The 27,278-nt window shown below is 39.7% G+C and overlaps 1 protein-coding gene across 1 annotated transcript; it reads left to right on the top strand.

The window, feature by feature from the left end:
• The first annotated feature begins 747 nt into the window (after positions 1-747).
• LOC139743130 (opsin-5-like) lies at positions 748-27,278 on the top strand. The gene is made up of 6 exons (XM_071653639.1): positions 748-865; positions 3,644-3,807; positions 23,111-23,237; positions 24,359-24,455; positions 25,641-25,857; positions 26,361-27,278. Exons 1-6 carry the CDS (start codon positions 748-750, stop codon positions 27,276-27,278), a joined length of 1,641 nt encoding a protein of 546 aa, XP_071509740.1.

Here is a 27,278-nt window from a genome sequence, read left to right as displayed (position 1 = left end):
ACACACAATGTCATACATCCATATAGATATCCATCCTGTTTATTACTGGTATTTCTTGTATTTCCTATTTATAACCAACATCCTATTTGGTCTCTTCGATTCAATAATAAGAAGTTGAAAGAAATGCATGATCTGAATTGACTTCGTCTCATCTGAATTTCAGTTATTGCTAGGGCGAAGAAAGAATTTTCGTATTCTTTTCGCTATCTCTCTCCTTTTTTTACTGTATGGCTTCATCGTTGTCATGGCAATACAGAAAAACCAAGCAGAATTCACACGGAGCGTCTTCATGGCAAAGCAGTCATGAAGCTTGGAGGAGGAGCTCAATGAAAAAAAAAAAAGAAGCAACTCCAAGAACTCCAAGAATAGCAGCCGCCAGAATTCATTTACTCCTTGTGTCATCTTCTGCCCCTATAAGATATGGCTCTAATCTCGTCACCGGCAGTGTGGATCATAGCTACCCTGTGTCGGTAACAAATTAGTGCTTTTCATCTCGGCTCGAATTTTACATCGCAGTCAGTTAGTTGAGATACACTTCGCCCGTGATGTCGCCTTCTCTGTCACTGCGCGTTGTCACAGATAACATTTCCTATTTTTGCCTAGCTGTCTGCAGAGTGTCTGAGATCTTGCTCACCTTGTGCCCTGAATGTCAGAAAGGCTTAGGTGAATATAGATTTATCTTGGAGCGTGGACACTGCAGAATGCACATGGAACGTTGATAGCTACCTCTTTCTCTCTCAATTAGGAATGGGGCCTACAAGCGAAACGAATGGTCAGGGGAATGACTCCAGGGGTGAAGACAGCTACCACTCATCGCTTTCAGCCAGTGGGGATATTTTTGCTGGTTTATATCTCCTTCTTGTCAGTAAGTATTCCCTCTGGATTATTCATTTTCTTTATGCATTGAGATTGGTTGTGAATGAAACCAAGTAATCGTAATCATTGCATAACTTATCATGTATGAGCTGATGGTCGACTGTTACAACTTCAAGCACCCACTGCTCATAACACATCGTGTCAACTTATCCTTTCTCAATTGCAGTGTGTTTCGGAATTCACCTGTTTGACTGGTGGTTGTTTATCATTATCATTTAAGGACTCTTGAAGAGAGCTAATTTAGGTCTTCTGAGCTGAAAATTTGTACTTTTGCATGGGAATATCGCTTTTCACGGGTGCATTGTACGTGCGATTTGAAGAGTTCCTGATCTATAGCATAAATGAGATGAGAAACTATGCCATTCGTTGGTAAATTTTTAAGTGTTGAGCGCTAAGAAACATTTTTGCAATAAGCGCTAAGCAAATTATTCATGACGTTATTGTTATCATTACTATAATAATTATTGTTTCATTTCCTCAGAATCGATGTTATGATGCATGACGTTGCCATGCGTTTGTTTGGGAGAGGCAATGGCTACGTTATCTTGTTCATCGTTCTGTTTACATTCTTTACATTTCCTCTCCAATAATTTGATCATGAAGTTATGTAGTTGTATAGCACACGTGTTAAAAGAATTCTATACAGCATTACATGCACTCCGGGATGCGTTGAATTTCATCAATATTGCCCTGATCAATGTAATGTAACCTATATGCGTTGTCCAGCGCCAGAATGCATAATCCATTAGCGTACGAACATGACTGTAATACAGTGGATCGTAATATACATAGTTAACAGAATTGAGATATTGTACATGTATATAATAATCATGTATATATATTTGTTAGTTTTTTGTTTTTTGGGGGGTTTTAAGGGAAGATGTCCCTGGAACCACGACAGAAATGTATTTTTATATTCCCCTCTCCACACGTACTTTGAATTATTCAATAATGGTACATCTGATCATAAATAAGAAAAAATGAATGAATGAACAGCTATTATTGTGGTATCATGCAGCGACAATCAGGTATTCAATGACCATTGAGAAAATGAAATGAAGACAAATTCGAAGGATTCTTTCGTTTACAAAGTGTTACGTGTTCTTGCTTTGATAGGTTGAAACTCCAAGAGGCGGGAATTGATTTCCCCTGTGTCAGTTATCCATAGCACCTTGTGTAGGCCCTATATAGTTTTCATATATTGGCTGTAATGAATAGTAATGGACTTGTGCTTGACTACTGAAGAAAACCCAGATTATATTCAAATGATATGTTCCAGAATTATTTTGAAGTAGTCTTGGTACGTCACAAATCAAGCTATCTATAGATGACGAACCGAATAGATGACAAACCAAATCACCGCATTCCTGACAAATACAGACACCCTCCAAAGAAGGGGACTTGAACCATTTTTGAAAATGTTTAACCAGGGACCACATTGCCCCTCTATTACATTATTGTGTGTTTGTGTGTGTGTGGGGGGGGGGGGGCACAGGAAAAGCCATTATCATATAGATTTGGACACACGTTTCTGTTTAGGTATGTTGTCATGGTAATTGGACAATAGACATTAGTACAATATCAATGAGAGCGAGCGAGCTCTGAAATTTGCACTTTCGCCTTAATTCATACTAGTAATAGCCCTACTGTGATCATTATCTGTCCATCAGCAATTGTAATATAGCAAGAGGGAGGGGAATGAAGGGAAGGCGGAAATGTTAACTACCTCGGCACCACCTACAGCTTCTTCGTCATTTGAGCTAAAGACGTACTGCAGATTGTCATGACAACATGATATCATCATCAATATCTTCATGATGCGGTATAATGACCATTTTTTTCTTTCAGTTCAATGAAGGGATGGAATCCCTTGGAGATATTGGTTTGGTATACTAGTACTGCAATGCCCTAGCTGGTACTTTCTAACTGCTATAGTGTGGACAGCGTGATAGTTCTAAAGAACTTATTTTTGTAATAAAAAAGTGGTCATTTCATCCCCTTGTAACAGTGGAACTATTTTAAAAGAGTTTGGGTCCTTAATAAGGTCCTGAAATTTATACATTCATACAATTTTTTTTAATATCATGTAGTCATATATATATATATATATATATATATATATATATTTATATATGTATACACGCGTGTATGTTAAAGAGAGATAGAGATAGATGGAAAAGAGAGGCGTTGAATAGTTCCATTTGGAAAGACACCTTTTATCTCTTGTGATAATTTAGGACTTTTTAAGCAGTGTTAAGGGCCGCTTAAATATAATTATTGGAAAATAGAGGGCTCCGTTTTGCTTTATGCCTGTCCTTGCACTAAAAAAAAAAGGGGGGGGGGAACAAACTCCATAGACCTAAAATGTGCCTCTTCATACCGATCAATACTTTTTAGGGTTTTTTTTTTGTTGTTTGTATCTTTTTTTTTCTTCTGCTTGGCGTATTCCCTAATTAGAGGTTAAAAAAAAGAGAAAAAGAATAAGCCAAGCAAGGAAAATCCCTTCATGAGATTTAACAAAAACGAAGGAAAGACGAAATTAACTAAGTATGGACATAGACACAAAATGAAAGAGCGCGTGTATCCAAGGAAAGAAAGACACTTTTGGGATTTTTTTTTTTTGAGGGGGGGGGGGGGAAGAGTGCCCCGCCCTCCCTTCCGCTATATACCTTGCTGCAGAGCGTATGGGTATGGTCACTGTAGTAAGAGCGAAATGGTTACTATTACTATCTCTGACCGAAATTTCTTTGTTTTATTCCACGAGCAGTCATCATCTCTATCGTTGGAAACACAGCGGTGGTCGTCATTTCAGTGCGGAAACGATCCAAACTGAAGCCCCTGGACTTCCTTACCATCAATCTGGCAATCACCGACCTGGTCGTGGCTGTGACGGGCTACCCACTCGCCATGGTCTCCAGCTTCAAGCACGAAGTAAGTGCTGCTGCTTGAGGGGGGGGGGGGAGGGGGTGTTCACGTTAAAGGGATGGTACAGTTACGATTGAGACGGCTTCGTGTTTCCAACGTGTTGTTGTTGTTTTTTTATATATCCAAGTGATGTTTTATTTGGGACTCATTATAGAACATTCTTGAAGCAATCACAGCTGAGAGATACATGACAAAGAATACAATGTCATTTTGTTCAGTTTCTTAATTATACATGCACATTTTTCTCTTGAGGCATCTTGTCTGTGTGGGTTTATAACGGAAAGGAATGTTAAAAGCTGACATAGCCGGAAGGTTGCCAACGACATGCAGAGTGCCGTTGGGTAAGCGCATATACATAATCTAATTATTTGAAAACTATGCCATATCGACAGAGAGAGAGAAAAAAAATACAACATAAAAGTGCCATGGCGTAAACATTCAGTGAAAATATTGTAGGGGGTGGGCCGAAATGTGGGGGATGAGAGAGAGAGATGGAGAAGGCAGGATTGATGTGAAGACGGTGAGTGTGGGTATGTGTGTCTATGAAGGAGACATGGTTATACGGCACGTGGGTTCGGGTGGGAGGTCGTGCAGTCAATAAAGACAAGCACTCGACAGGAGTCCTGTGAACAGCAAGCAGAGAGGTCTCTTTTATTGACTTATAATATAGTCATAACACAATTACAGCTCCTAAAATGCACTTTAGGAGAACCCTTGAAACACTATGTGCACATCATCAAATCCGCACATGTTTAACACCAAAACAACTCATTCATAATAACACACAGATACCAAGTGAGTTTTCTTGTCTCTGTAGCTATAAAAATCCACAATGGGGTATCAACAATAATCTTATAACTAATGGAAGCATCTGCCATCAACAGCTGAATGTAACCTAAAAACTCATCGTGTTATTTCACTAGACACAACTGTTCAAAAACATATGCATACAGTACCATAAAAGAGGCACAGTATTAAAATACGTCCCAACATTACTACCGAGTCTTCTCGTCTTTCATAACCTCCCACCTTAAGGATCGAACTGCATGCAATGTATTGTGAGAATTATCACATGACATAAGAAGTATATGATATGATACGTCAGATATATAATTATGGTACTATATCCAAATGTACCCTAGCTTAATCCAATAATTAGTATATTCATGCACGTCTACAACAATTGGAATCCTAAAAGAAAGAATGTCTCATCTGGGACACCTCTATCAAACTCCTTCTTTACCATAGCCTCTACATAACTCAAATGTTACCATCGACACTAAGTACACACACCTCTAACCCACTCATTGTAGCCTATAATTAACCGAAATAATTAACTCACACCACTTCTTACACCGAGACCCTCCTACTACAAAAGTTATGCTGTAGCACTATAACTGCAACCTACACAACCATCACGAGTCATTAAGGAATGCAATACAAAGGTTCCCTCTATTAATTAAAACCTCAGCTGAATTACTGTACAACCCTTATTGAACAACATTGTGCCTTTACTACGCTGCACATCTCTTCTGATCAACTTTGATTCCTATCATCTCTTTCACCTTAAACACATTACAAATGTTGCAACATTGTACCTATAATGTGCCTACGCTACACACCTCGGTTAAACTTCAATCCTCCTTAACTCTATCACCATAAATGCATTACCAAAATGTAGTATAGGTAAATAGCTTCCATCAAAAACCATCAACTAGGTATCTTCTCACACTATTATAGGCGCCCCGTACTACACAGCACCATGTAATACAAGAGTACACAGATCACGCTAAACGCCCTATACTGTTACACAGCGCTACATAATACACTGTTCGATACCGTAATTGGTCACGTACACAAACCTACGCAGGCCTGCAGCCCTTGCATTGTACTACTGCACTACGAATACATCGTGCGTACAAGGCTACGGCAGTCGCAATTAACTACATACGCCCGTACACACAACACACGTCCGTAGACCGACTTAACACAGGCACGTACATACATATGTTACCGTGCATTCAGTGCCACTGAACAAGACCACCATCAACCAGAGACACAGAATGGCTTCATGTAAATTATGACAAACACTCTCCCTCCACATAATATGCCTATTTGGCCCCTAAAACTCTTCATAACAATTACCAATAGTGATAATACAGCACCATAACATCTAAGCACTGAAATTCTTGTGTAATTTGCGACATTCTCATTTCCATCAACTCACCTGTAAACAGCAAGCAGAGAGGTGCCTGCCACATGGGGGCGCCCCTCCGTTGCTGATGTCTCATTCATAATTAGCATATCCCCACAACTCTTCCCCGCTTAGAGGTCATCGTCCCTGATGACCATATTATGTAAGTATATATGTACGTACACATACATGTACTTTATGGGATAACTATGGACGCAAAGTTACTCCACTTGTAAGTAGCTCATATATTCAACACTTCAAGAAAACAATGCTGGTTCGATCCTACAATAAAGGAACATTGTTAAACCAACTGAACATAAGCTAAATGCTTTAACCTTGAGCTTTCACAATAACTACATCCATCTGGTTTCATGGAGTCCCACTTTATGTATACCACTGTGATCCTATAATTTGAACGCGCACAAATTTGCATTCATAAGTCCTAACCACACTCTGGACTTCGGCAGCCACAACAAAATTCATAACAAATGCAATAACTACGCGTTAACTGTTATCCAAACTGGATAAACTTCAAAAACGAATAACCCTTACAAAAAAGAACCATGGTTTTACCATGGTAATACCATGGTATGGTAATGAACCATGGAAACCTGGTAATTTTGCCCTGGTAAAACCATGGTACATTACCATGGTATTACCATGGCAAAATACCATGGTATTACTGCTCTTACCATGTATCATGGTATATTACCATGGTATTACTGTGCTTACCAAATACCATGGTACCGGTACCATGGTACAATACCATGGTATTTCTGAGGTGATTTTACCATGGTATTACCATGGTATTACCCTGGTATTACCATGGTATTTACAATTTGAAAAGAAAAATAACATTAATGGTCGTGTATATACAAGCATGCAGTACTAGTATGTTACCTACATAACCTGGCCTCGAATCACATACACCTATTTCTACACTATTGTACAAGACCTACATCCTAATCTATACAGGTCTACCTATCTGTATACCTAGAGTATGTATCCTATTCCTAGATACATTGCTAGTGTATCAGTTCTTTATATATGGGCTGATATCTGAAAAGGTTTAAGGCATGGTTACTAACTACATGTCATGCATAATATTAGTCCTATCAAAATATGAATATGCATTGTTATAACACAAGTTAAAATAGTTGGTAACAAAAGAGAAATTTCCCAACATACTTCAAAGTTTAAACCCAGAATATATACTTTGGGTTTTTATGTCTTTTATCTATTTTCTCACCTTTTGCATGTTAGATGCTCTCTCATGAATATTCATGAGCGATACAGAAACCAAGTCAAAACATGGTTCGTGCAACTTGAATCAACTTGTGTTACATTTTCCAGTTGGGTTAATGAGGTTTAAACTGCATGGGAAGAAGTCAGTTCTTGGTACCATGGATATATTAGTACTAACCGGGTGTTTGCACTCACCCACACCCCCCACACACACAAGCACACACATACACACCTACACACACTACACACATTCACACATATACTAAATACAGGCTGTAGTACATTTATTACATGAACATACCGGTATAATATTTTGGGTCGTACTTGGAATTTGTATGAGATAACACACAATGTGCATTAGTTCCAAAACTTTGCTTATCTTTAACGGGCCAGGCTTATTTGGCTATAAATGCTAAAAATTGCATTTTGGGAGGGAATTTCGCCTCCCCCCCCCCCCCCTCCACAAGATCTCGACCATTAGTATTACGATCGTAGCGAAATTTGGCCCAAGTTACAACCACATTGTAATCTACAAAATTATGTGTTATATATCTTATAATATTTTTTTTTATTGTCAATTTCTAATTTTAATTCATCAATTAATTATTTGTGCAAATTAGGCCCATCATCTTATTTTAGCCTAATTAAAAGCATTAAGAGTCTATTTCTTAATCATTTGTAAGTCTGTTTTTACATGTTTAAAGACCATGCATCAGACATTAAAGGACTTCCAAAAGCCAATTTATCATGTATATGATTTTTTTTTGAGTTTCAAATGTATTTCTTTGTTTTTTTATTGTTTCCTTTGTTTTCTTATGAGATTCTCATTGACCACTTTTATACCATAATTAGCATAAGATCAATCAATCGCAGTGATTAATGTTACAGCAGTGATAGCTCCAGGGGGCCCCTTCTTTAATTTTTGATAAGATAAAAATAAATAAATAAAAAGAAAACAAAATGAAAATGGGCGTGTCTGCCCCCTTTAATTGCGGAAGTGGCACCATGACAGATCCCTCCCCCATCCCCACCCCCACCCCATTTACGGAATTCCTGGATCTGCTCCGATAAAGAATAGTCAGATTTTTAAAGAGTTTCTTTGTTGCTGTTTTCAATCAATCTTTGCGTCGATTTTTTTTTTTCAATCGGAGAAGGGACCGTACTTCACAAGCTTTGTCTTTTTAGTGGGTCCCTGCTTTTTTCACACAATGCATATTTCATTTATTTCACTTTTGTTACATCAGCAACCACTGCATTGTACCCCTACTTTAGGTTTTCAATTATTGCTTTCTCTGTACAAATTACATGCATTCTACTTTCATTGAAGAAAGCGAGATTTATGTTCACCAAATAGATTATTTTGCTGTGGAAAAAACAACAATGAATTTGAAGTTGAACTTGAAAAAAAGTCAGGAAAATGTCTCATGACAGGGTCTCTTCCATCGCAGACTCGAAACATCGAGGGTGGATTCCGCCCTTCCCTCTCCTGCCACGTCCCTTAGAGTTTAAGGGGTTTACCTTTAGAATCGGTTGATATATATTTTGATTTTTCCCATTCGTTGCAAGTATACTCATAATGGTCCAATAGTTTTGACTGTAATGTATTGGTACGTTTATAATCGTTTAAAAAGTGGAATCAATTGGTAAAACTGCCAGATTTGATGAACTGGTATGAACTTCCCCAGTCATGCCAGTTTGATACATTACCCGGCTGGGTTCTACTAACTGTTACAGCCTAAACTTTATCAAAGTGCATGTAGGTTAAATCTGCATTGCTTTGAAGTTGAATAAATGTATCAGTTGTGTCAAGTCATTTGCAACAGGTATACAAGAGCCTGGTTCAAAAAAGTTGAATCTGCTGGAATCATGGAGTTGATGTTTTAGTATGCCAGTTCTTACTGGTAAATCTGCCAGTTGTGTCCAGTCGATTCAACCTGCACCAAATTGGTCCAATTTTTTCGGGGTCATCCCACAAGTCATACGGCCCACAAGCTCGACATTGCATCATGGGGCTTATTGTAAAAGTGTCGTGGGCCTTATTTACCTAGTGTCGCAGTCATGTGGGCCTTGTTCGCTAGGTGTCAAATTCATGGGTTGTTTGATTTGTTGGCTGTATGATTTGTGGGTGTCGAACTCGAATGTGCACTCATTGTTTCTACTGTAATCAACTGGTTGTTGTATGCCATTTCACACAATTTCTTTCAAGTGGATCATCAACTGAAAAATCTGCTTGTTGTGTCCAGTTGATCCCACTTTGTCTAAGGGCATACTTTGGTCTATTTCTTCCTACTGGAATCAACCAATAGGCTTTAATGTTCCAGTTTACACAATAGATCTAATTTTTTTAATCTGTCATTTTCATTAGAACAGTTCAACTGTTAGTGGTATGGCAGGGCCCTGTGGTATAGAGCAGCGACAACACTGGAGAGGCTCTCCTGGATAAGACCTTATTATTATTATTATTATTATTATTATTATCATTATTATTATTATTATTATTATTATTATCATTATTATTATTATTATTACTATTATTATTATTATTATCATCATCATTATTATCACCAGTTCCACTATGCTACTACTATTAGGTATGTTGTTATTACACACATGTAACTCACTCATCACAGTTTGATCCATTTGTTCAAACTGGAGTCATCTATGTTTTCTCAGTGTACCAGTCCATTCCATCGCTTTCAAGTGGAATCAACTGGTAAATCTGCCAGTTGTGTCTAGTCAAGTTCAATACAATTATTGTATCTATACAGGAATCGGGTAGTTGATATTTCAGTACGACACTTTATTCCGTTTCTTGCAATTGGAATCCAGTGGTGAATCTGTAGGTTATGTCAATGAATTCTAATTGGTAGACAATTGCCTAGTTTATTTCATTTGTTTCAGTCTGTCAGTTGGAATGAAATGTTAGTTTGGAGTCAACTTGTCTAAGTGGAGTCAACTAGTGAGTCTGCCAGTTGAACGACATGTTTTCCAGTTGGTACAAATAAAACTTCATAATCAATGATTTAGAGCCAGGCCATAATATTCAGCTGGAATTGATTGGGTTTTTTTTTTTTCAGAGTGTGCCAGCTCATTCAATTTAGTGTCAGCTGGAATGGCGTGAGTTGGTATTAATTTTCATCTTTAATTGTATGGTAATTCACACCATGGTAATGTGAACGAGTATCGGCCTACTTCCAGTTTGCAACTATTTGAACAAGTTGGGTCAAACGGATAGCTATAATGGGACCATTTTTTCCTTGTGATACCAGTAGAGAATGTACCTTTTTTCGTCATTATTTGACATTTAAAAGGAGTATACAGTACTGGATGAGATGAGGATTCAGCTTGTAACATTTTGCGAGATATTTAGAAACCACTCTTTGAAATGATAACGAGCAGAAGAGGACTCAAACGTTTATTTAATGAAAACAGGCTGAGAAATGACTGAGATATCTAAAAACAAATTAAAACAAAGAGCTCCTAATGAAAGATGGGGCCTGTCAATTTCATTTTGATTTTTTTTTTGGGGGGGGGGGGTTGGTAATCTCAGCCATTTCAAGACGAATTTTCTTCAAAACGTTGAATCCTTCTTGAAATTACAGCTGTATATGCTCTTTCATACACTTTATTTCATGAGAGGTTTATCATCTAACAGAAAAAAATAAGTTGTAAATCTGAATCCTCATCTCAACCAGTACCTACTGTACAGTCCCTTTCAGCTATAAGAATATCATAATTGATATGTTGTTGTTGAACCATGGTATCACCATGGCTATTTTTGTGTACCCTTAGAAATACAGAAGATGACAAAAAGACTATGGTTATATATGCTGCGGTACGATTAAAGACCCTGTGGTTGTAGTACATGGTATGATGGTTATCATGGTATCTCCGTGGTTATTCTATGGTACAAGTAGGCCTAGTAGTGCCAGAACCGTGCCATGGTATGATGGTTATTACATGGTATATCCATGGTTAATTAGTGCAGCGATACTGGGGAAATTCCTTATATACCATGGTTATTTTATGGTACAAGTGGTAATACCGTGGTGATGCCATGGTATGATGGCCATAACCCGGCATCACCATAGTTATTTTATTTTACCTGTATAGTTATACCAGGCAAATACAGTAGATGGCATGGTTTTTCCATGGTACTGGTAGTAATACCATGGTAGTGCTATGGTATAAAAATTATAACATACTATTACCATGGTTATTTTGTGTCGCCTATGGTAAAACCATGGAAATACCATAGACTTCACAGTTATTCTATAGTATACGTATCAGTACCATGGTCGTGTCATGGTATTGATAGTTTACCATGGTTTTTCTGTGGTATCACCGTGCATCACCATGGTTTTTCTGTGGTACTCGTAGCAATACCATTGATACCATGGTTTTACTATGGCAATTGAGGTTTTACCATGGTTTTTCTGTGGTATCACCGTGCATCACCATGGTTTTTCTGTGGTACTCGTAGTAATACCATCGATACCATGGTTTTACTATGGCAATTGAGGTTTTACCATGGTAATACCGTAAATTTCATGGTTATTTTTTGTAAGGGAAAACTTCTTAGGGAGATCAACTCCTCCCCAAAGTCTGCCATCTTTGAGCGACCCTTGAAGCTGTTCGCATCCGGGACTGATGCTGTCAAATATACGACTGCGCACCACGGTGAGCTCCCTGCTTCACTTCCCCGCTTAAGCTCAGATCACGTGGGAAGCGTCCATTCCTTCCGAACAGGAGGTTTGCTAACAGTACAGCGCTTACACTTGGCGCACCATTGTTTCACCGACTTCTCCATCCCATGCCAGAAGAACCTGTTTCCTACCAGCCGGTAGGTACGTCTGAACCCGAAATGCCCTGCCTCGTCATGAAACCGGGTGATAGCCTCCTCTTGAATGCTCTGCGGGGCAATGACCTGCAGGTGCTCTGTACCATCATTCGGGCGGCGCCTTCTCCGCAAAAGAACACCATCTCGGATGACGAGCCTCTTCCAGTCTCGCAGGAGAGCCAGACTTCCCGGTAAACAGCTGCCCTTCTCCTGACGCGAGGGTGGTGTACCCCTTGACACAAAGGAACGCACATGATTGACAAGTTCATCCCTCTCTTGAGCCTCCTGCAGATACTCAGCTGAGAACCCAGGCACGCACGCTTCTCCACCTAGACGTCTCTCAACGCAGGTACTCAAAACAACTGGTATATCTGTTCCTTGAGAAACTAAGTCAAACTGGGCACGGATTGTGTCACTACTCACAATCATCTGTCCTTTTCCCTCAAGAGGATCCAGACGGGAGAGGGCATCAGGAGCTTGGTTCTGCTTACCGGGCCTGTGTCTCTGCCTGATCAGTGGTGCACCACCAGTCTCTATGCGATGAGTGATACGGTCAGTGTAACCAAAGTCCATGTCACCATGAGAAAAGGCATCATGATGCTTTTCAAGGCCTTGTAGCTTGCCACACTGCTCCTCCCTCTGCCGGGTATGAATAGCTTGTAGTGCCTCTTGCCATACTGGCTCTGGGGTGGGCCAGAGTATCTTGTTCATGTGTTCCTGCCCGACACCTACTATCTGACTCCAAACCTCCTGCAGTACATTCATTCCTAGTATCCCTTGCACGGAACTCTGACCACGCCTCATGGCCATGTCGTCTTTCAAGACCAAGACAATCCTGGCTGCGATCAGATGTCCCAAGACACTAACATCAACCTCAAAACACCCCACATATGGGATATCATCCCCACTTGCGGAGACCAAGGAGAAGGACACTGGAACGTCCTTCATCTGGATACCCGCCGGTTCTAACTTTTCTTTGAAGAACGTCTCTCCTATGGTAGTTACTTGGGAGCCGGGATCCAGGAGACAGGGCACGGTGATACCCCCAAACTCAACGTCAACAGAATAACACTCTCCAATGGCCCTGGACACGAACCCATCATCTCCTCTAGTACCGTTGGGGACCACCTCCACCTCTGACATACGTCCAACCGGGGCACCTGATCCATGTGGCCCTGCGGAGGGACTCCCTTGTCTGGTGGTTCCACCACCTGCATGATCTGGCGGACTCTCCCTCTTCTGGGTATTTGGGGTATAGGATGCCTGGGGGACTTCCTGTCTACTGGAACCGGGTTGATGTCCAGGCATGTCTTGCCTTTGCGAACTTCCCCTCTGCTCTGCAAAATCAGGATGACCCCGATACCCATCTGGTCCTCCCTGGAGGTAGGTCATTCCTGCTCTCGGGGGAAAATCCTGGCCTCTACTAACTCTGCCATTGGTCCAATGTGGATTGGGAGAGTAATTCCTGTTCCTGTACAACTCGTTGAAATGAGGCGCACCAGGCTGTGGAAATCCATGCTGCCAACTTTGATCAGCAGCCTGAAACTGTGTTCTACCGTAATCTCTAGTGGGACAGTCTCTGGCAAAGTGTCCTAAACTCCCACATGAAAAGCAGGCACCTCTCTGCTGTCTCACAAGAGGGTTCCACGTTCGCGCAGCCGGTGGTGCAGAGGGGGCAGTAGGCATCGCATCTCGGACGGCTCGTACTATCTTGTCACCCATCTCCTGAATTGTCAAGAGGACGTCTGACGGTTGAACTGGGTGTTCCCCCTGTCGAGCCCGCACAGCAGCCTGACGTGCACCCTCATGGCCCTGCGTGCGACACTCCTCTTGCCCTGACCTACGGATGGCAAACTCACGTAAGACCCTGAAGTTTGTGCTACCATCCCGCTCATACCGATCCCTGCAAGCACTTCGCAGGACAGGGTCCTCTAGTCCTTCGATGAACTGTTCAACTAAAATCCCGTTGGGGTCAGCATATAGTTTGGCCTCACGACCGCTCAGATTGTTGAACCTTCGTTCTAGATCTACCGCAAAATCACGAAGTGGTTCCCCTCTCCTCTGCTTTCGCTCCAGGAAAAGCCGCTGCAGCTCACCAAGATTTTGCACACCTGCGTACGAATCTCTCAGAAATTGCAATATCTCCTCCGCTTTCTTCCCCTCTTTGATCAGGGCTCTCACCTCCATCTTTGGCACTCCTCGAATGTAGTCTAGCAAGTAAGAAGCCCTTTCCTCTTCCGGTACCCCATAGCGGGTGAAGGCTGACTTCATGCCGGAAATAAACTCCTCTGCATCTCCTACCTTCCCATCGAACACTGGCATTTTCTTCTCGGGCGCCATCACCAGTTTGGGGGGCCTCATCGTCAGTTCCCTGATCTGCGTCTTCAGGTCCGACAGCTCCTGGTCTACGCCATTTTGATCTGCCGCTGGAGTGGAGGGCGAGTACACCACACTGTCATCCCAGCCATCAGGTGGCGGCCGGATATGTCCCTGTATGGCAACTGTCCTTCTCTTCCTTCCATCCTCTGCCATGTAGACCAGGCCATTTGCACGAGGATGTACCGCTTGTAACACTTCCAGCAAGAGATGACCTTCCTTCTCCAAAGGATATTCTGTGACATCCCCTGGGCTGTCTTCAATCTGCAAAAATAACATCTTTGCCATATCCTGAATAAATATCAATGTATCACAAATATCCCAAGCCAGACAGCTTTTGCTTAAACCATATGCTCACAAGCTAAAACAATGCAAGCAATATGTCTCAAATATCCACTCACATTGCAGGGAAAAAACTACTAAGGCATCAGTGTGTATGTAGGAACACACCTCAAAAACACTATTGAAGTCAGCATATACAAGTAAATGCCAAATATCTCTGAAATACAATTAAAGTTCCCAAAAGATTATACAGTCCTATCTGAGAAGGATCAGTAATAAGGGAAACCAGCTCTATAACCAAATCCTAATGAGTGGTGTCCAACATTAACACTCCACTGAATGGAAATGACACTAATAATACACCTTGAAAAAGCTGTTCCAATACACTTGTATCACTGATTGCATTTAAATACAGACACAAATACCCACATCAAAGCAGTACAACACTACCTCATGACCTACTGCAGTAATACACAATGTATCAAAAAATAGCAAACCTGCCCAAAACATGACAGGTCTAACTTCAATAGCCCTTCACAGTATAATCACTACAGTAAGTCCCACATTCATAAAAAATCCCCTGTGTATACTTGCAGTGTCTGCAAAACTCTGTATACTCCGCATCAATACCGTCCCAAATAGTTTAAATCTCAGGACTGACACTTCAAAACTGAGTCCATCGACCAATTACCTATTTCCCCTTGCCCTTAAATCCGGTAATAACTCTATCCACACATGATAGGACAAAACTGTATGTAAATCACACAAAAACGTCTACTACCTCAGCAGGTTACAACAACCTCAAATCGCATCATGTCCTTTCTCCATGAAAGGTGGTGAAAACTACCTAAACAGGCTATCTACCAGTTCAAACAGGGATAATATCTATTACATCATCCCTTCTAGTATCTAATAATGTCAGGCTGCACCAGTTCAAGTTCACATCAGTCTACTCGAAATCGCCTGTCTGCCGCTACTTCATCCACTGCAGCTGAACTTCGAGTCCTCTACATCACCACCTCGTCATCCGCAAGCAGTCCTGCAGCTACCTGGAACCATCTTCTGTCCATCTCTAGATCCCCTTCACCACCAGCTCTTCCTGTCTACCCGTCCTAGACGCCCTGGAGCACATCACCACCAAATCTTCAGAAAGGACCCCACTGGAACTCCCCCTTTAAGTCCCATACTTCCCGCTGCATCTTTCACTAAGCCGTCTAGGAGCATCCAGGCTGCATTAACTCAGCCCAAGTCCTCTCACTAGTGACATCTGACTATGCTGTATCCTCCCATCCCATCCTCGTCGCCAGTTGTAGGGGGTGGGCCGAAAGTGGGGCGGATGGATGAGAGAGATGGAGAAGGCAGGATTGATGTGAAGACGGTGTGTGTGGGTATGTGTGTCTATGAAGGAGACATGGTTATACGGCACGTGGGTTCGGGTGGGAGGTCGTGCAGTCAATAAAGACAAGCACTCGACAGGAGTCCTGTGAACAGCAAGCAGAGAGGTCTCTTTTATTGACTTATAATATAGTCATAACACAATTACAGCTCCTAAAATGCACTTTAGGAGAACCCTTGAAACACTATGTGCACATCATCAAATCCGCACATGTTTAACACCAAAACAACTCATTCATAATAACACACAGATACCAAGTGAGTTTTCTTGTCTCTGTAGCTATAAAAATCCACAATGGGGTATCAACAATAATCTTATAACTAATGGAAGCATCTGCCATCAACAGCTGAATGTAACCTAAAAACTCATCGTGTTATTTCACTAGACACAACTGTTCAAAAACATATGCATACAGTACCATAAAAGAGGCACAGTATTAAAATACGTCCCAACATTACTACCGAGTCTTCTCGTCTTTCATAACCTCCCACCTTAAGGATCGAACTGCATGCAATGTATTGTGAGAATTATCACATGACATAAGAAGTATATGATATGATACGTCAGATATATAATTATGGTACTATATCCAAATGTACCCTAGCTTAATCCAATAATTAGTATATTCATGCACGTCTACAACAATTGGAATCCTAAAAGAAAGAATGTCTCATCTGGGACACCTCTATCAAACTCCTTCTTTACCATAGCCTCTACATAACTCAAATGTTACCATCGACACTAAGTACACACACCTCTAACCCACTCATTGTAGCCTATAATTAACCGAAATAATTAACTCACACCACTTCTTACACCGAGACCCTCCTACTACAAAAGTTATGCTGTAGCACTATAACTGCAACCTACACAACCATCACGAGTCATTAAGGAATGCAATACAAAGGTTCCCTCTATTAATTAAAACCTCAGCTGAATTACTGTACAACCCTTATTGAACAACATTGTGCCTTTACTACGCTGCACATCTCTTCTGATCAACTTTGATTCCTATCATCTCTTTCACCTTAAACACATTACAAATGTTGCAACATTGTACCTATAATGTGCCTACGCTACACACCTCGGTTAAACTTCAATCCTCCTTAACTCTATCACCATAAATGCATTACCAAAATGTAGTATAGGTAAATAGCTTCCATCAAAAACCATCAACTAGGTATCTTCTCACACTATTATAGGCGCCCCGTACTACACAGCACCATGTAATACAAGAGTACACAGATCACGCTAAACGCCCTATACTGTTACACAGCGCTACATAATACACTGTTCGATACCGTAATTGGTCACGTACACAAACCTACGCAGGCCTGCAGCCCTTGCATTGTACTACTGCACTACGAATACATCGTGCGTACAAGGCTACGGCAGTCGCAATTAACTACATACGCCCGTACACACAACACACGTCCGTAGACCGACTTAACACAGGCACGTACATACATATGTTACCGTGCATTCAGTGCCACTGAACAAGACCACCATCAACCAGAGACACAGAATGGCTTCATGTAAATTATGACAAACACTCTCCCTCCACATAATATGCCTATTTGGCCCCTAAAACTCTTCATAACAATTACCAATAGTGATAATACAGCACCATAACATCTAAGCACTGAAATTCTTGTGTAATTTGCGACATTCTCATTTCCATCAACTCACCTGTAAACAGCAAGCAGAGAGGTGCCTGCCACATGGGGGCGCCCCTCCGTTGCTGATGTCTCATTCATAATTAGCATATCCCCACAATATCTTCAGCTCGATTATACCGCTGAGTGGTTCCCATTTTCGGTTATGTATATTGATTTTTCCTTGTCTCTTTGCAATATAACACTCTTCACGATATGATTTTGATAACATAGCCTTAAAAGAGGACAAACAGGGAATAGTGTTGTTACTTCTGCTTGCATAAATACATCTTTTTCCTATAAGTAAGATATGGTTTACCAGTGTTTTGTTTATATCAATCTCTATAACTCCAATTAATACCGTCTTCACATCAAGGGATGGCAAATCTATAATCGTAAGAAAAGATGTTATTTCCCTCCAAAATGTTTGTGACACCTTACAGTTCCACATAATGTGTTCAATCGTTTCATTCTCAATACATCCATAATTATGAACACAAAGGGGAATAATTATACTAACTTCATTTTAAACAACTTATAGTTTAGTGGTAATATATTATTAAGTATCGCCAGGCAATGATGGTCTCACGAAGGAAGTCTATGTTCAGTTTTGGGACACCATTTCAGAACCTCTTTTTAGCTTCTTTGAATTATTCTTATGAGAATATGGAACTGTCGATTAGTCAGAAGCAAAGCGTTATTACCCTGATACTCAAAAGAATAAAGATCAAAGAGATTTACAAAATTATCGTCCAATTTCACTTCTAAGTGTAGATGCAAAAATATGTTCTAAGGCACTGGCTGCGAGGGTTAAACGAGTGTTAGATGAAATAATTCATTCAGATCAGCAGGCATTCATCAAAGGAAGGGAAATCCATACGTAATGTGCATGATATGTTTCATTTTCTGCGTACTGAACACAAAGATGGTTTCATTGTATCGATTGACTTTCACAAGGCATTCGATTTTATCGACCATGAGTTTATGTACCATGCATTACTTGTAGACGCTTTTGGATTTGGTCCGTCTTTCATTAGATGGACAAAAACTTTACATTCAAATATTGAAGGATGTGTACTAAATAATGGGACATCAACTGGCTATTTCCAGATAACACGTGGTGTCAGACAAGGTGATCCCTTGTCCCCTTATTTCTTTATCATTGTAATAGAGACATTAGCAACCCGTTTGCGCTCCTCACAAGATCTAGCCGGCATCACCATTAACGACAAAGAGTTTAGATTGTCACTTTATGCTGATGATTTCTGTTCGTTTTGTCGCGATACCTCATCTATCAACAGTTAATTTAAAATTCTTGATCAATTCCGTAAATGCTCCAGTTTAAAATGTAACCAAGAAAAGACAGAGATTTTGATCGTTAAGCAAACAAGATCGGTTGAAAAAGATGAGATAGAAAATATGTTAAAATATGAAGTTCGTATTGTGGACACGATAAAAATCTTGGGAACTTATGTTGGTTATAATGCAGAGCGATTTCAAAATGATAAAATGGCCGAACTGATGTCTGGATTGAGAAAATTGTTGAGTTTATGGAAAATTAGAAAACTTTCACTGTTCGGAAAAATTGTTATTCTTAAAACCTTTGGAATTTCAAAATTTATTCATTTTTTTTGCATCTATTATCATTCCCTAGAAAATAGTAAAGGAGATTGAAAGAGTGTTTTATGACTTTTTGTGGAATGGCCCAGATCGAATTAAACGTAGTGTGATGATACAAGAATTGATCATGGGCGGTCTGAAGATGTTAGATGTACAATCTTTTATCGATGCACAACAGTTGACTTGGATAAATAGGATGAAACCAGAAAATTCACAAGTATGGTTTCAAGTCCTTAAATATTACTTAGATGAATACCCAGATTTTACTCCTCTCTTTTGAAGAAATGGCTGTCAATGTCCATACCAATGGAAAATCAAGCTTTCAGATCACAGATAATTTGGAATAATACCGATATTAAGATTGAAAAAAAAGATGATTTTTTTTTTTACAGAAGAATGTGGCACAAGGGTATCTGTCTGCTACATGAAATTATAACCCCTGAAGGTTATCTTAAAGATTTTCGTGTTTTACAAGTGGAGTTTGGTATTTATAGTAATGATTATCTGAGGTTACAAGGTATTTGGTCGGCTGTTAAAAAGAACACAGAAATACAGGTTTTATCAGTCGGTGCAGAATTTCACCAAGACGTAAAAGATATTGTCGTTCTTCCGGAACGCTTACGTCTGAGTGCCCGATTAAAGAGCAGACATTTTTATGATTTATTAGTGGAATTTAAATATGAAACGCCTGTTAGTACTTTTATAATGCAGTCTAATTTTGATATGACAGAGCAGGATTTTAGGTAAAGCACGTAAACTTATAGTGCAAGCGTCAATTCATGCAAGAAGCAAAGAATTTCAGTTCAAGATACTTAATAAGCAACGTGTTGTTGTTGTTTTGTTTTTACAATGACAACTTTGAGATAATGAGAAACATCTCATGAAATACGAAAGAGCATAATGATTCTAAAAGAAATGCAACGTTTATTTGATGAAAATTAGTGTTGAAAACGACTGAGTTATCCAAAACCAAGCGATCTTAATAGTAGATGAGACCTACCTTTCACTAGGATCGTTATGTTTAACTTTGTTTTTGGATAGCTCAGCCATTTGAAAACCGATTTTTCATCAAATAAACTTTTAATTCCTCTTTGAATTGTATGTTCCGTTAGATTTCATGAAGTGTTTTCTGAGTATCTCGCAAAAAGTTAAAAGCTGAATCCTCACCTCAACAAATACTATAGAATCCCCTTTAGTAATAATTGCTATGTCGGTAATTTCTGTGATTTTCTTTTTTTAGCAGGCTCAATTGACAAATATTATTTTGTTGATTCACTCTTAAAACATCCGAGTCAGAACTGACCCGGAACTGGGTCTATTGGGGTCACACACCGTTCCAAGTCAGAAATGACAAGGAATGGGGTCAGATTTGACCCATTCAGAGTCATGAATTGGGTCAGGGTGACCCCATTCGGGGTCTTCATGACCAAATTCCAATTCATTTTTGACCCAGAGCGGTGTGTGACCCCAACGGACCCAGTTCTGGGTCAGTTCTGACTCGGATGTTTTAAGAGTGTTCTATCCAGTAGATTATCATCTACCGAAGATCTAAAGATGTAACTAACGCAGGTGATGTCTGTGCTGAAAGTAAGAAACTTTAAAGGAATCAAACACGCTGACTAGTTTTTGAAGTTTGGGCTATAAAAACCATGCATTTACTTATTGCTTAGTCTGTAAACGGTCGATGTGTTATGTTCAAATAAAGTGTAAAGAACTTTCTAATTTACTGCTCAAATTATTTGAAAATCTATTCGCTAAACGCAGCGACTAAGAGGGATGAGGATGTGGGAGAGGACCGCCTTCATCTCATAATAATACGGGAGCTTTTGTATTTTTGAAATTGAGATTTAATGATGTGGTGCACATAACTTTGAATAGAATATTTGGAAAATTTTCAAGCAAAAAAAAAGATAATATACGATGTTTATTTAAGTTGCAAAAACAAAAATAAACAAACTAGATTGTTCCATTGTTTCACAAACAGATCCTACTCGAGTGTGTGTGTGTGTGGGGGGGGGGGGACGCCCCTTTAGTTACGTGCCTATATGTAAATCTAAAAAGATATAGAATTATCGTGACGTTAACTCATATTGCTAATCCACTCATACCGCAGTTTATAGGTGTATCGCGTCGACTGTGGTTCTGTCGTCATGTCTCCCCACAATACACTGAACAGACATCAGTGTGTGTGTGTGTGTGCGTGTATGTGTGTGTGTGTGTGTGTGTGTGTGTGTGTTCTTTTAACCTTCCATCTCTCGTCCTTATCACTCTACCAATAATATTCAGACGTGCAGTAGTTTGCAGATACGATGTACCAGTCAGTGATGAGTGGATTCCATTGTGAATTTCTTTTCGCACAGTTTTCAGAGTTTTAGCAATGAAATCTCTGGCAGGGCGTCTATGCTTTCTCGTTGCAGATCATCTTTACTAATTTAATGGATCTTCCTTTGAGCAGTATGAAAAAAAAAGGCAAGGATGATAATTATGAGCACACACCGTGGATTCATGGTCATAAATTCTGAAAGGGGAGTGGACTAAATGAAAACGTCAGCAGGCCTTGTGACAAATTAATGACGCTTTTGAACAAGGAGATTTGCGGTTTACCATGTTTACGTTGATAAGCTTCACTGGAGCGATTTGTTGCCCAGGTGCCATGGCTGACGATGCTATTGTTGCAGCCACCAGCAAGCACGTTGCGAAGATATTCGTCAAGATATCGCTAACTGACTATCGCAAGCATTATATTGATGCTTTCTCTTTTTTTTTCTATAGAATTAAACAAAAAAGACGCGGTTGAATCATTTGGCCGAGAAGGCCAGTGATAGCAATGTATGTCATTAGAATGACGATTTGAAAATTGTACTTATCGTCACCGACATCTTGCTGCCTATCGAATCAACCCGTATAAGGTCAGAGCTAGGGAAAATCCTTTGATGTTAAAGATGGCTTGATATTGGCTACAATAACATTTCTTAGTAGTGTCTCCTTAGGTGTTGTCAAATGCCAAAAATAATATGACCTTTGAGGGTACAATTCAATTGACAAATATTTTCGTCATTTATATAAAATACGTGCAAGTTTAAAGTTCAAAGTCAAAGACCACAGTCATTACTTTTGATAAATTTCCAGCCATAACTGCCAGAACTGTCAGTGCGCAGAAAGTTTCAAAACCGGTAGGTAACTCATATATTCTTTGGTTGAATTTCAATCAATTAATCAATAAATCTGGCGCTTATTGCATGCACCAAGATAATATTAAGTATGATATACTAGTACGCGGCGGTGAGTTCACATAAGAAGATAAAATGAATCTCAACACATTTAGAAGAATAAATGTATATAAGGCTCCCAACATCGCATTGATTTTATTTCATCCCAGTCACCTTTATGTCTTCCAGAAACATACAGTCTATGTAATCATTTTGCAGCCAAAACTAATGAAGAGCTATACATGGTCATAACTGACTCATGAGCTAAAGGTCATGTTGCACTTCCATATTCCATGATTTGCTCGTAATTGCCTGAAAATCTAGATTTGCTCACGATTATTTCAAAAGTCTGGACAGAGTGACTGTCGTCATTTCTTCTTACCATCACATGATTTTGATACTCGAATTTTATTGAGCTTGTCCAAAGAAACATCCATGATAATGACAATAACGAAAACGTGTAACTTTTTTTCTTTTTCTAACCGCTTACAGTGGTACTTTGGAGATGCTGGTTGTATGTGGTACGGCTTTGCGGGCTTCCTCTTTGGCGTCGTAAGCATGGGAACACTGTCAACCATTGCCATCTTCCGTTACATCAAACTATGCCGCGAAAACGTCGGTAAATGTATTTTAGTTATAAGCCACTAATTGGCAGCTATCGCGAACTCTCTGTTTCCCAGAGCGGTTGGTTTCAACACCGCTGTAGAGACGGAGGGGGTAAAACAAAACAAAACTAAACAGAAATAATATAATATAATATGATATGATATGATATGATATGATTATATATATATATATATATATCGTTGCTGGGGTGACAAGACTTTGCATGTGAATTTTTTGTGAAAATGGCTTTTTTGGATTAATGGTCAGATGATTATTTAAGATATGTCCTGTCCAAATCCTACCTGTCTTACCCCAAAAATGAAGTTACAAAGGCATGTCGAAGGAAGGTCTATCCCATTATATTGATGTAGTGCTTTCAAATTGGCTGCCATGTTTTTTAGCTCTCCTGAACAATTGACGTTTTGTAGATATGATGTCTTGTCGCCCCAGCGACGATATACTCACGTAATCATCAGTATTTATCAGAAGAACGAACAAAAATAAAATAAAAGAAGACGATGACTGAAACAAAAAGATGCATGAATAGATACCGTAGCCAGGTTCTGATTGTCAAGAAAGGTCATTTGATTAATTGTTGTGACACTGGAGATGATATATCTTAGGTTCTATTTCCAGAGTGACAAGAAACACCTCAATAGGAATGTGTGCAAGCGAATAGGTAGTGCATAAATTGATAATACAATGTTTCTTTACAATTTTTATTTGGAATACTTGCATTTTCTCTTATTCTAGTTTGATTTTGGAATTATCAACCTTCTCCCTGAACATTATCTTTAAAGTTTCGATTATTTCAATTTTCAGTGACGTAGTCTTATGCTCAGGGTATTCATTCTCGTTTATAGCACCTATAAGTTTGTATTATGACGACTTAAACTGAGTTAGAATTTCAGTGGCGGATCCAGAGGGGGGCGCAAGCGGCGCACGCCCCCCCCCCTTTATTTTTTGTTAAAAACAAAAGGAATAAAAGAAAAAAAATGAAATGAAACCTGGAAGTGGCAACAGAAACATTAGTTGCGCACCCCCCTTTACAAAATTCCTGGGTCCGCCCCTGAATTTCAATGTACTTTATCGATGTCGGACTCATATTCTATGCTAATATTCTACTTTGTACAGACCAATATAATTCTCGCAAGTGCGTTCTCCGTGCCGTACTGGCAATATGGGTCATTGCCATCATCATCACTACCCCACCGTTGATGGGTTGGAGTAGGTAGGCGCATCAAGAAGTAAATGACTCCTTTGTGTATCATTTTGTCAACTCTGGATACATGAATTTGTGTTTTCTTTAACGTTTTGTTTGTTTTGGTTGTTTTACGTTGCATTTTACGAGTATTAAATATTAATTGTTGTGTTACAACGCTTTGTGAAGAAGTGAAGAAAAGACGTATAGTATAGTACCGTTGTGTTATGTGCGTTTTTGTTTGTTTGTTTGTTTGTTTGTTTTTCTTTTTCTTCAAAGAAGAAATAGTCCTAGTGGTCAGGCAATAAAAACGAAATTGGTGCTGCACCATTTTGACAAGGACTTGAATTTTGTAATATCATTTACTTTATGAGAATTCAATCTTTCCGGCAATAACTCTACTAAAGATTCAAAACGTTTTTAAACAGTCAACATGTTCAATTAGGCATCAAAGCGTCATGGTAATGAATTTTCAGCATACAATCAGCTTTTCTAATATCAAATTTAATGCATGGACGACTGGCATGTAAGCACGTGAAACAAAAGTCAATCCTGTGCAGAAATTTGTGCAAAAGCGTAAATCAGAGCTGTATCATGTGAAACTGTTTAAAACTGTACCATCATCACTTTCACATAGTTTGTCTAAAGTATCTGAATTTTCATGATTTCATGACCTGAGGGGATGTCTTCTGATGAGAAACGTTAAAAAATCAACTGGACATATGAAGCATCATGACGAACCCATTTCGTCACCTTATCATGTCAGACTTTACCTTTGGGCAAAAACTTGTACAGACGATTTGGGCCCGTCGTTATTCCGTTCTGCAACAGGCCTAATACCCCTTGCTGAGATTTATGATAACATCAAATTGGTACATACCCTTCAATAAAAAAAAGAACAAAATGGCAGGCTATTTTATACGTCATAGGCCAATGAGTCGTGGTAAGGTATTAGGTTTGACATGAATATAGCAGTGCTCCATACAATAAGAAGAAAATCAGAGAATCAGTTGCTTAGACACACAGCTCCATTAACACAGCCTTTTCTACATTATTTATTTTATCAAATAAAGTGAAATTCATGTACACAGGAGTCATGATACTCATTGATATTCCTTTGTGGCTGTGTCACATTTCATAATGTTATGGTAATTTAAGGTAATTTGAAAGACTCAAAGGTGTATCACTCAAAATGTTAATCTTTCGCGTTTTTAGATACGTCTTGGAACCGTACAAAGTTTCGTGCACCGTAGATTTTGCTGATACCAGCGCCGCTGGCCTTGCTTACACGTATGTCATCGTAATCCTCGCGTTTGCCTTACCTTTCGGCATCATCGTTGTCTGCTACGCCGCCATCGCTCGGAGGATGATCGCTCATAATAGGCGCATCAATGTCAGGAACAACATCGTGTTGGAAGTGCGTCTTATAAAGGTAGGAACAAGCTACCAACATACAAACAGTTTCAAGGAAAAGTTACTTCTCTTATATTTCAATGGACTTTTTTGCCTTGTGAATCATCAGAGTACTAGTGACTGACTTTTTATCCCAAAGAAATACAATTAAGTCAAAAGTAAGGAAATCATGGCAGAACATGCAGGGTCCAGATGAACATTAAACTTTGTTTTTGTTGTTGCTGTTGTATCAGATACAGATACTTTGTAATCATAATTACTCTGTAATCATAATAGTGCTAATAATGATAATAATGATAATAATAATAATAATGATAATAATACTATATTGCGATGTATCGCTACTGTTAGTTTTTCCTATTATTGTTTTCTCTGTACAAATTTACATGCATTGTTTCTGTCGCTCAAGAAAGTGAGATTTATGTATATATATATTACTTTATTGTGGAAAAACGAATAAATTTGAACTTGAACTTGAACTTGAATGATAATCTGAATGTTTTTATTTCTTTTGGCCAACAGACAGCATGTGCCATCACCGTAGCGTTCATCTTAACGTGGACACCTTACACTATAATCGCTTTGTGGGCAAGTTTTGAACAAGTCCAAAGTATTCCTGACAGCTTTGTCATTATTCCGGCCTTCTTTGCCAAAACGTCGTCCATTTACAGTCCGATCATATACTACATTTTCAACAAAAATTTTAGAAATGAAGTTTCTTCCTTCCTTTGCTGCTGTGCTTGTCAATGCTACACCGTCACCATAAATCTTGAACTCAACAGCCACGCTCAAAGACGTCTTCTTATTGTAGAGTCGCTCAGAAAGAGACGAGGCCTCACACAAGCCAGGCCGCAAATAACTTGGACGAAGCCCTTTCCGTGGAAATTCAGTATTAATGGTGATCTCGAATGGCGGCGTCGACGCCAGCAAACGAATCCGGTCACCACACGACCTCACACAAGGGTCGAGAACATCAACATCGCCTTCAACCAGCGCAGAGAGCGCGTCGACATGAATATAACCACAGACGACATTGGCTGTGATGGGGTGGACTCGATGCGACCAGAGAACCTCGCTAGGGTAGGTTTGGAAAATCTCGATGAAATATCTCCAGATATCATCACCAGTGGGCGGCCAGATGTGACGCAAACGAAGCCCCAGTGCGTTGCTGGATGCAGCATTGGACATACCTCCCACGGAGGTGACATTCTAAGAGGAGCGACTTCGTCCCGGTCTCGCTTGTCGGTTACTTCTGCTAAGGAGTTATCACTTGCTTCTGCAATTCATCTTCCAGGCACGGCAGATCACAGAAGGACCATTCAGGGGATCGCTGATCTACACGTTGAGGCCTTGAATCCGAGCACGGCGTCTGGCAGTGTCCGCATCATCCTTGTTGAACCAAATATTGGACGCGACCTATCGTCAGATTCGGAAGCTTGA

The sequence above is a fragment of the Diadema antillarum genome, unplaced genomic scaffold, assembly GCF_040938485.1.
Source record: "Diadema antillarum isolate AM-2024a unplaced genomic scaffold, OU_Dant_1.0 seq00001051_RagTag, whole genome shotgun sequence".
In the NCBI taxonomy this organism is placed as follows: domain Eukaryota; kingdom Metazoa; phylum Echinodermata; class Echinoidea; order Diadematoida; family Diadematidae; genus Diadema; species Diadema antillarum.
Note: the sequence above shows the minus strand (reverse complement) of the source record. Positions and strands in the feature narration are given on the sequence as shown.